We start from the raw sequence: 11,371 nt of genomic DNA, 5'->3' as shown, positions 1-11,371 counted from the left end.
GGAGCTCTGCAAGAATATGCTTTTCTGAAACAGATCTATTCAGCTCAGTGCTTGTTCATCGGTGGTCTGGACAAGAGACGGATAAACCTAGCCTACGGCCGGAGACAATCCCTGACGTTCTGTAACAACGTTTCTTTGAGAACGATATCCTTTGTCAGTGTGGCTGCGGTGTGCGCGCGCTCAGGAGCAGTTTGCCTGCATCAGATGAAGTCATGGATAGAGAACGATGAAGTCATCGCCAGGTCCTTGAGGGTGCAATTTTAGATTTCCCCAATGAACAATTTGAGGGGTTACCACGGTAGGATATGCGAGAAAACACAGGTCATGATAAAATACATCTAGTATGCTGTCATTCAAAAGCCCATCTGTTTACAGGCTGTCATAAATTGGAGACTGCTGTCCGAGACCTAAATGAATTGACGATGGTTTGTGCTTATTGGTTGCGAGATATAAAATGCCATGAATCCTAAGCATGCGTGGACAAAGTAGACGAGACTGAAACATCGTAAGGATGCGCTCGTTTTGGAAACACATCAAAGTGCGAAATAAAACACATTCCAAAATACACAGTTTAACTGACGTTAATAGTAATTGCACAATACAGTAGAAGCCATGGAGACATTTCTACAGATTGCGCCTCATTCATTGGCGTTGGTGATGTCTCGAATTGGCGCCAAGGAGGACTCACCTGCGACCACTCAGAAGCACCACCATCACATGGGCTACGAGATATTTGCGGACTTCAAAGCTGTCAACATGGAGCAATTCTGGAATAAGAAAGTGACAGACGCCATTAAGGATACTTTCTTCCTTGGCTGGATTGATGAACATGTCTTGCTGATCCAAGGGAAAGAGGATCACCTGGAAGTGCTCAGGGAAGCATGGTCTAGACGGGCCCTCAAACCACCTGCAGGATTTGACATCAAATTTATAGGTACAGTAGTGGGCTATATGAAACACACTGCGTGTCTTAAAGTATTCACGTCATCTTTGGTTTGTCTTTATAAAAGGCTTTACCCAAGTGTGAAAATGATTCACATTTCCTCATATTAAACGGAGTAGCCTACTTTAACATCCATTAGTATGAAAATAAGGCTGGTTCTCTTAGAGTGAAGAAAATGTGTGTGTGTGTGTTGCCTTTATCTTATCTCAAGGAGAGTTGACACTTCCCACGGACTCTATATTGAAACAGGCAACACTGCCAAGCTTAGGAATGTTTGTTCTTGTTGTTAATAACTAACTACTGAAACTACTTATACAAGAATCTTAAATCCCCTGTTGAGTTTTCCAAGAAGGTATTCATCATGAGGATATTCTACTTTCTTTAAATTGACACATTTTCAGAATTACTTCAAGTTGGTTTTTACAGCATTTGTTAGTTTTTATGCCTATTTCATATTTCTCGTTTCCATATTAGTCTGGAACTGTCTGGAATGTAATAAGTTGCCCTAATTCAAAAAATCACTATCAGTAACAAAATGCACCATATTAAATACACTGTACCTATAAATTGACATGCACTTGGTCAACAACACAAAAGGGACAACATGTGAGGCACTCACATAATTCAGTATCATGCACATGCATAAGTACAACTTCCTTCAGTATCTACAGTATCTGTAATGATTAGTTCATGTACAAGTGTTCACAGACCGAAAGAAAAACTCTAAAACATATAATATTTCAAAGCAGCCTCACTGAATGGAAAGAATGTTGTTTTTGGCATTTGTTTCCTAGTTTTTCCTGAAACAAATCACTTGTTTCCGCGGAGAGGATATAAACGAAGGGTCACAAGGACGCTGCCCTGTGGTGGCAGGAAAGGAAGGGCCTGTTCAGGAAAAGAGACCGGCTCTGTACGGTGAAGCATTCCAATGGAAGGAAAGGGAGGGACAGAGCGAGAGAATTGGGGGAAACTATTGACGCATTAATATGTCAGTAATACAAAATTCACATTAATCCAAAAATTGCAGGGAGAGTCGTAAGGTCATAAATAACCAAATTCTTTCAAGATTTAATACTATTTATTGACTGAAAATAAACATTACATTAGTTCTTGAACACAGTTGTACTCAGCTTGACCAATGTGGGTTCCTGTAGTGTGTTGGAGTTAAGGCAGGTGAGTGTCATCTTAGAACCCAGAGGTCAGTTGTTTCAATGTAATGTACTTTCAATGTATACTGTTAACAAACACTCAATGCAAAGTAAATTTTCTATACAAAAACAGGTACGCTAGTTGCCAAACCTGCTTGAACACAGTGAATAGTGTAGAACTCTCCCATTCTCTCAGGACCATCGTCTGTGGTTAAGGCGAGCTGGCTGAATGGCCAGTGGCGGAGAACCGAGGAGACAGCATTTCTGTCTCTGTGGTAACAGTGCGTTGATCTTTCATGAGAAAGATTCCTAGTGCAATGAAGGTCCCTCTGATGCCTATGTCTGGGCCAGCACTCTCAACGAGGCAGTTCCCTTTTGATCCTGCAGCTAGGTGCAAGTGTCCCTATGAACACTTTTATTCCGAATGATAATGTATTTATTAAGCAGACACTTTCATCAAAAGCGACGTTCTTTCTTGGGGGATTTTCAAGCTGCAGTCTGGTCATCTGAACCACACAGCTCTACCCATTCTCTGTTAGTAGATCTCCTTAGGGCTTCGTAGTGTCAAGAAACTGGAAAGAATTGATAAACTTACAAGTTTGTGGCCCTATATCTGACATTTGCCATTCTTTGCATTTCTATCTCTCTCTGGATTGTACATCTATATCATCTGGACTGAGTTCAGTTCTGACAAAGTGAGTTGTGGATCTAACTGCAGACTAAAGGAAACTATCTTGGATTCCCATGACGATCCGATTGATTCTTTCCTAAGTCTCCCGAACTGAAAATGTTCTGCCATACCTACATAAACACATTAGGCGTGGGCTTATCTTTACATCATCTCTGCTGACGTTTAAGAAAAAAGCTTTAAATTGCACATATAATACGTGGGTAATTATAGAAAATAAATGTAATATTAAGGATATTAAGAACATGTTGCTATATTTGTTGCATTACATGTTACACAGAACTTATGTAATTACATTGTAACAAGAACACCGTAGTATAAAGTGTTACCCAGCACTTGCTGAGAGGAGCAATGAGATCATCTGCTTGGGTTGTCATGGTGACAAGCACTGTTGCAGCACGATTGAGAAATAAGATGGTTGTGGTGTCGTCGTCGTCCCCTACCCCCCCCACCCCTCTGTCATCCTTTCTCTTTCTCCTAGATATGATTGAACAGGAGACAATTTAATTTGACACAGTCCTTCTCTCCCCCCTCACCCTCCACACACACACACACACACACTCCTCCCTAATTTCTTCATCCAACCACCAACACACGAGTCAGAAACGTCTGAAGCTTTAATGGCGGCTACGCTGCTATATGCATCAAAACAGCATCCTTCTTGATAGACAGACATACCCCTTAGCTGAGAGGAACGCATATGTTCTCAGTAGCAACTACTGTAACCTTACTTTAATTTTGAGACGTGCAATTGCTCTGCAGTATAACCCACGTTAATATGTTGTCATGTATTCATGATACAAATCAAAGTGATTTTAACAATAATTTTTATGAGTAATATTCATGTCTGAGATGTTCCAGGCTACTTATATGACAGACATCCCAACACAGGACGGGTCAGGACACAGAAATACTTTAACACTGAGGGACAGAGACTTAACAATATAAATGTCCATAATGCTTAATGGGGAGACTGTTTGTGTGTCCAGTGGTCATTTAATCCTTCTGTTGTGTTAGTTCCATGTAAATTCATTCTCTGTTCCCTGTCCAAAATTACCGCCCCATTTAACGTTTTTCATTATAGATTATAAATCCATATCACCTAATTTTGTGACATTATTATCAACTTGAGTTCTAGTGGACGTTAAATCTTATATGTGCTATTAATGGCTCGTGGGCCCCTTGACATGAGCTCATTCAATTAGTTTTGAGTAAATATAGCATACTGTATGGATTATTTGGGCTGTAACAAGACACCTTCCCAAGCCCAAACTAATAAAAAACAATGCATTAAATATTTACCGACAACGATAGCTAGCAAGCTCCATAACATTTCAGTGTACACAACGATATACTTTTTAGGTAATATACCATAATTATTTACAAATTCGTATTGTTTTTGCATAGAAAAGTAGTTCTGCTGAGCAGAAGACAGGATACCTTGCTAACCAAAGATGGGGTAGGAGAGAAAAGGAAAACACATTCAATTAGCAAACTAGGAAAGTAACTTAGGACAGCAAAATTACAAGCTAACACTTGTCATTGCCCCCACTACTGTGTCTGTTGCATTTTATCAAATTATTAAAAGGTTTAGTGGAGACTGCGCAAACATGTTTTTTTCCTCCAAGCAGAATCAAAAACAAAATAATAGATGAAAGTCAATTAACTTAAATACTTCTACTAATAAAATGTTCGCATTATATCGCAAGCGATTGTGATATACCCAGACATCATCCTCTGTTGGTTGGGGCTAAACACTACCGGCTTCTAATGCAAAATCACCACTACATGTATTTCTATCAGAAATATGAGTGCTGATGTGACAAGATTATTTAATGTTCTTTAACTACCTCAATAAAAAGAAGAAACAGGTTACATCAATTAGTGACAAATTGTGTGTTTCTGTTTACTGTAAGATAATAAAGCAAAAAATCTACGTGAATAGAAACCCTCAGTCAAAAGCTTTCTAAGCAGATCCCGGTTGTTCTGAAGACACATGAGACTGCTGCCACTGCTTTGTTAGTGTGCAGTGAGGTAATTTTATTTCCTTTGAGGCTCAATTCTGCTTTTCGATCTCTCGTCTACTCCCTAGCCCCCCACCCCCCCCCCCCCCCCCCTCCGAGTCTCAATCAGCCAGACACAGAGGCACGCATGCTCACACAGAATCTCGCGCAGGAGCAGGCAGACGCGCGCTTGCACGCCCGCACGCACACACTCTCACACACATACTCACACACCCTTCCTGGAGGTATTGGGAGCAGCTGCGGCATTAGCGTTAAAAGAGATTGGTCGTTGACTTGAGTTCTTGTTCTTATTGATGAATGGTCCAGCGACTGCCTTAGGAGCTTCTCATATTGGATTCTGCTGAAAGGAGGATATCGGTTCATGTATTTTTTTGCTCTCCATCTTTTTTCCCCCCCAACCCTCTTCTGGTGTGTTGGTGCTGCCAAGAGGACGATTCTGATCGAATGAAGATGGTGGTGAATTTGGCCTCCTCTACATTCAGAAATCTATAAAGCTGTAAGCTTTCAATATAACTCCGAGCAGAAAAAGGGGGGGGGGACGAAATTTTCTCACTCATTTTTTCTAAGGGGGCTCTTTTGTTTTCCCGAGGCTTGGCTGAGCACTCCCGCGGTGAATTGAGCTATTGTTGAAAGACGCCGGGGCCTCTTAATCTGCAATTCTTTAACCATCTATCCCCCCACCATCTCCCAGCATCTTCACCCCCTTCACCTTAATTAAATAACCGGATCGGAATACCCGCCACCTAAATCTCTACTCACCTCTGATGCCCCAATTCCCTCATCTCTACCCTTTGCCCCCCTCCTCCTGCTCCTCCTCCTTCTCCTCCTACAGCTGAGCAGCTACGTAATGTGCCTCCCTACGCATACAAATGGGGATGTTACAAATGGTGGTCAGGACCGATACCGATAAAACGGTGATGCCTGGTGCAATCGCCTCCGCCGTCTCCACCTTCACAGACAAGCCTGGGAAAACACAGGGGACTCCGCCGATGATCCGCAGTCGTAAGACGAATGAAGTTTTCCTGTGGATGTGAATGATGTGCGTGCATACGTACGTATACAAGCGTGCAGGCTGGCTCCTGCCATCATGTCTCTTGTCTGAGCCATCAAAGGGGACACCCCAGCTAATGTGGGGGAGGCACTAAGTCTCAGGTGGGCCTCCCCCTAACCCCTTGTCCTTCCCTCAACCCAGTCCCCCGACTACCCTAGTAGCCTTGTGGCAAGGCTGCCTTTGCTGGGGGATCACTATGAAAAAGAACCGCAGCACCAACCAGTGGCGGGCCTGGCCCAGTTCTGATCTCTTAGAACGGTCATTGGAGTGTAATCTCTCTCGTAGCGAGAAGGACCTCCGTGTCCCGAAGCACCTCCCTCCCCCTTCTTCTCCTCACTTATCGCCATCCCCCTCTGGCAACTGTACAACAGGTAAGTTGGAAAAGACCAACCCCCACTGAACTTAGTGAGTATGGATGAAGATATTCGTAGAGAGGAGGAAGGCTGAGGTCCTTAGTCTCTCCTGTCAATTTATTACGTTTTATAAGGACACAAATACGCCATAACATCATATGGAGCAATCAAAAATGTAAGGTCTTGTGATTTCGAAAATGCAAAAACAATAACGTATGCGTGATCATCTCAACACAGTGATTTATCCTGGTCCTATAAAAAATATAAACAAATTATTGTATTGTATAATTGGACAGATAAACTGAGTATTTTGGTTTTGTCATTGAATACACACACACACACACACACAATCTTCCATAAATGATATGTGGTATGTGGATTGTTGACAGTGTGTACAATGTATTTGATCTCTAGGGTATGGTAAATTAAAGTACTGGTGGGCATAACAGGAAGTTTGAACTGAAGTGGAATAGTGTAATACATTACCTTTACACCGCTCAAAAGGATGCTAGTCTGTGGCTGACCCTGTACTGCTGTGCATGTGTGTGCGTGATACGAGAATATAAGTAGCAAAACTGACTACTGTACATGCAGGTCCTCATTGTTAACTGCAACAATTTCAGTAGCCATCCAATTGCTATCTCAAATAGTTTGCAGTGCTGTTCAAATGGGGTTCTAACCAAATATTAGATTCTATAAATGACATCTGTCTTGTGTCCCCCCAGGTGATGTGTCCCCCATCAGCATGTCTCCTATTAGCCAGTCCCAGTTCATCCCACTGGGGGAGATTCTGTGTCTGGCTATCTCCGCCATGAACTCTGCCCACAAACCAGTCACCCATGACGCTTTGATGGAGCACCTAACCACCAGCTTTCCAGGTGGTTACCCTGCATGTACTGTTATACTATTAAATGCTGTTCTACTGTCCGATGATATTCATCCCAGGCATTTTACGAACCAAATGTCATTAACAATAGTTAACAATTAACAATAGTACAAAATAAACCACTGAAAGTATTCTATTTACATTATGTGGTTTTGAACCATCTAGTAGGAATCTAAAACATATGTCCTGGACACTGTTCCTTAGGCGTTCCCACACCAAGCTCAGAGATCCTGCGGCACACACTGAATATGCTGGTACGAGAGAGGAAGATCTTCCCTTCGCCAGAGGGCTACTTCATAGTTACCCCCCAGACCTACTTTATAACCCCTTCCCTCATCCGTAGTAACAGCAAGTGGTACCACCTGGATGACCGGCTCCCAGATTGGCAACAACAGCAGCAGCAGCAGCATTGTACCTCCCCACAGTCAGGCACAATCACTCCCTCCACGCCAGGTTGCACCATAGAAAGACCCAGTCGGAAGAACCACAATGAAACCCACACTTCACACCAAGATGACCCACCCAAAGGTCACACCTCTGGGCTCCAGAGTAAGGTGCACAAGGAGCCCAGGGGAGACCCTCCATCATATCCCCAGCCCCCACCACCTCCAACTACCCCCCCAGTTCAGGCCTCACCTCAAACTCCCCCAGACAAAAACAAGGCTAATGCACCCTTTTCCTATAAAATGGACACACTCACCAAAAAGAAGGATGGCAGTGGTGGAAGCGTTGGCGGTAGCATTAGCGAAAAGCAGTCAAAGAAGTTTGGGCTGAGGCTCTTTCGGCTTAGTTTTAAGAAGGACAAGATGAGACAGCTAGCTACGTTCTCTGCCCAATTCCCTCCTGAAGAATGGCCGCTTCGCGACGAGGACATGCCACTGGCCTCCATTCCCCGGGAAGTCGAGATGGAGATTATTCGGAGGATCAACCCCGACCTCACAGTGGAGAACGTAGCTCGACACACGGCCGTGATGAAGCGGCTGGAGGAAGAACGGGTACAGAGAAACAAGGCCGGGTCCGCGGCGCAGCACAGCTCCCGCAGCAGGAGGGGCCGCGGACACCGGAGGGTGCCACACGGTAAATCCCGCTCGCATAGTAAAACACGGCCCTCTCGGGGTGACCCTTCCGACATCTCCAACCTGGACTTTGCAATAAGGGACAGGGATTACCGCTTCTTCAGCCATTCCCTTGTGCGCTCGCCAAGGGAGGCCATGTATACCTTGGAGCGAAGGCGTAGTAGGGAAGGAGTGTATTTGGTTCACAGCAATCCCAACATCACTGATTCTCATTGTTCCGTCACTCCTGAGTGGGATGTGTCCGGGGAGCTGGCCAAAAGAAGGACAGAGATGCCGTTCCCCGAACCTTCGCACGGAACATCCCACTCCAGGGTGCACAGGAGCCACAGTCACAACTTAGACAGGAAGTCCCGTAATGAGAGGACGGACCAAGCCAAGGAGAGATCTCGCTCCATGGACAACTCCCTGGGCCCCCTTGGTGGCGTTGCTGTGTCATTGGGAAGGTATGACAGTCCAGATGAGCGGAATCGCTATTGTACCGATGATGGAACCCTGCGGGCTACCAAGAAGTCATCCCATTACTCAAGGATCATGTTCACTGCTGCTAAGTACAACTCAGAATTTTCGGTGCCTGATATAGGGAACAGGAGCTTGGATGAGGCGAAGATTAGGACTACCCTTGAAAGGAACAAAAGTAGAGACAGTTTGCCGGCCTACAGTGATCTGAAGGGACTGTCGCCCAAGCCCTTAGCAGATGACTACTTCCAGTGCAATACGTCGAACGAAACAATCCTCACTGCTCCTTCCCCTCAGGCTAAATCTGAGCATGACACATTGACCTCAACCAAGGGACTCCGGAAGGGCTCCCCGGCTGATCGTCGGACCCCTCACCTCACCTCTCCACACACTATGGAATACAAAGAGGAATTGTCCACAAAAGGACAAAATGGGTCGATGAGACCAACACCAAGTCAGACGCCAGAGCCCAACCCGAATGTACGCTTGACTCCACACCTACACAACGTAGACCCTGGGGGGGGAGCCAGTTGTGTGGTGGACAAGCGCAAAGAGATCTTCAGCAAAGACACTTTGTTTAAACCTCCACACAGTTCATTGCCTCCAAGCTATGTGGAAAGCAGCTGCTACACCAAGTCTGGCACATTGCGAAAGGCCCCGCACTTCAAATCAACAGAGGCCCTTGACAATCTAGATCCCCAGCAGCCTTCAAATACAGCCGCAGACCCACTGTCTGCTGTCATGCCACAGGGTTCTGAATCCAAGGCACCCTCCGCCTCGTTCGACTATTACAACGTGTCAGACGACGAGGAAGCAGAGGACGACTTGTGTAAGGAGGTTGCTGCAGCGGAGGACAAAGACCGGGCTGAGGTTGGGGGTGGGGGTGGCACCGGTGGGACTATGAAGTGGCTCCTGGAGCGGGAGAAGGAGCATGATCTGCAACGCAAGCTGGAGACAAATCTGACTCTGCTCAGTCCCAAGGAGACTGAAAACAGCAGCAGCCAGAAGTCGGCTCACTCCGCCCGTCTGGACAGCATGGACAGCAGCAGCGTGACTGTGGACAGTGGATTTAACTCCCCCAGGTAAGCTTGACTACAAAGGTCTAGATTGAATTTAAAAAGTACTGTATTTTGATGCATTGCAGAAATCATGACGCCACCAACTATCACTGTAAAACGGTTCAAAAGGTTGTTTGATTACACTATTTTGTATTGTATTCATAGCATTATATTACTGAGCATTGTGTATAGCAGAAAGGCAATTTAAATTACTAATATATAGGGAAGGGAAGAACATATCAAACTGCAGACTTGTTCAGTTCTAATATACTTTTAACTTTTAATACTCTTAACCTGAACTGTGTGATCATTTTATATACGTCTTTTCAATTTTCAGGACACGCGAAAGCCTGGCATCCAATACATCAAGCATTGTGGAGAGCAACAGAAGACAGAACCCAGCGTTAAGTCCAGGCCATATCGGCAGCACCAGTATTGGCCTGCCCTTCAGCTTTCCATCCATCCCAGAACCGCCCACAAACCCACAGCCTGAGAAACTACAAAAGTCCTCAAACTGTCTAGCCTCCATTACCAGTGTCTGACAGAGAGGATTGTCTAAAAGATAAGAGTTGGTGGATGTGTATGGTGGGTGAGTGAAACTAGGTGTGTATTGGGTTGGAGGACTGGACAAGGACTGGGAATCGTCTGTTTTCCCTCAACCCATTGACATCACCTGAACATCTAACTATTGGGACTGTTAAAACATTGGCATGGCTTCCAGAGACTGTTGTCAGCATCAAAAACTTCACAGAAAAAAAAAACTAAAAAATATAAAATAAATAGAAACAGAATAAGAAAAAACTTTTTTACCCCACAGAACGGCCAACGTATAGGTCAAGAGAGAGAAATGAACTAGGAGTATCTTGATTTGAATTAGATGAATTTATGTTTTAACTTATTCTAAGATTCCTCAATGTTGGTATTGGGAGAGTTGTTAAAAGTTAATTAATTTACATCTGGGAATATCCCTACTTTTTCATGTAACATGTCAAACTCTATGTTCTCTTTCCCAAAATAGCAAGAATTCTTCAGGATTCTCTTAACTGTATGTTGATGTATCAGCACAATGTCAAGCCAATAAAAGGTGTTCTGAGAATCAAGAATGAAGTGTTTCAACAAGTAAATATACAGTATATTATGGGAATATTATTTAACCCTTAATGTAAAAGTGGCTTAAAGAGGCAAATAAATATTTAATATCACCATAATATGTGTTGTAAGTGGCCTAGTTGAAGCTTTTGGTGTTGTCAAAATGATGTGCCTGTAAAGAACAAACCTGTGCTTGTTCCCAATGCTGATTAGTTCACTTCCTATCCAAAAGTAACAAATCTACTGTTTGTTTAGGAAACACGTGTTAACTTATTGTGGATGTACAGATAGAGCCTCATGGTTCGCAATAATTACACGACAACCAATCAACATGCAGGCCTGTATTTGCTTGATTATTTCCAGTGTAAAAACACAAGGTTTCAAGTTTTTGGGGAGAATAGAGGTCACTGTACTGTGCGTCATGATCTGTGGTTTAGTCAAGCTTGGTTACATTTGTTAGAAAACAAAGGACAAGAATGGTGGTTCCTCACAGGCCCAGGTCAGTTACTTTTAATTTCCTATTTAGCTAGTTAAGACAAAGCTTTTCACAGGCTAAACACCATTTATCCTGTATAAATTAAATCTATTCCTCTTCTTTG

At 43.9% G+C, this 11,371-nt stretch overlaps 1 protein-coding gene across 1 annotated transcript; it reads left to right on the top strand.

The window, feature by feature from the left end:
- The first annotated feature begins 612 nt into the window (after nt 1–612).
- stox2a (storkhead box 2a) lies at nt 613–10,902 on the top strand. The gene is made up of 4 exons (XM_067250460.1): nt 613–934; nt 6,933–7,085; nt 7,298–9,707; nt 10,021–10,902. The coding sequence occupies exons 1-4, from the start codon at nt 613–615 to the stop codon at nt 10,223–10,225; spliced, it is 3,090 nt and encodes a 1,029-aa protein (XP_067106561.1). The 3' UTR covers nt 10,226–10,902.
- Nucleotides 10,903–11,371: the final 469 nt, after the last annotated feature.

The sequence above is a fragment of the Osmerus mordax genome, chromosome 14 (genome assembly GCF_038355195.1).
Source record: "Osmerus mordax isolate fOsmMor3 chromosome 14, fOsmMor3.pri, whole genome shotgun sequence".
NCBI classification, from domain to species: Eukaryota; Metazoa; Chordata; class Actinopteri; order Osmeriformes; family Osmeridae; genus Osmerus; species Osmerus mordax.
Note: the sequence above shows the minus strand (reverse complement) of the source record. Positions and strands in the feature narration are given on the sequence as shown.

Excerpts from the sequence above, each read along its gene's own strand:
- stox2a (XM_067250460.1), top strand. The coding sequence starts at position 613 with ATGGAGACATTTCTACAGATTGCGCCTCATTCATTGGCGTTGGTGATG. Across the intron at positions 935-6,932 it reads ATTTGACATCAAATTTATAG|GTGATGTGTCCCCCATCAGC; the intron begins GTACAGTAGTGG and ends GTGTCCCCCCAG. Across the intron at positions 7,086-7,297 it reads CCTAACCACCAGCTTTCCAG|GCGTTCCCACACCAAGCTCA; the intron begins GTGGTTACCCTG and ends ACTGTTCCTTAG.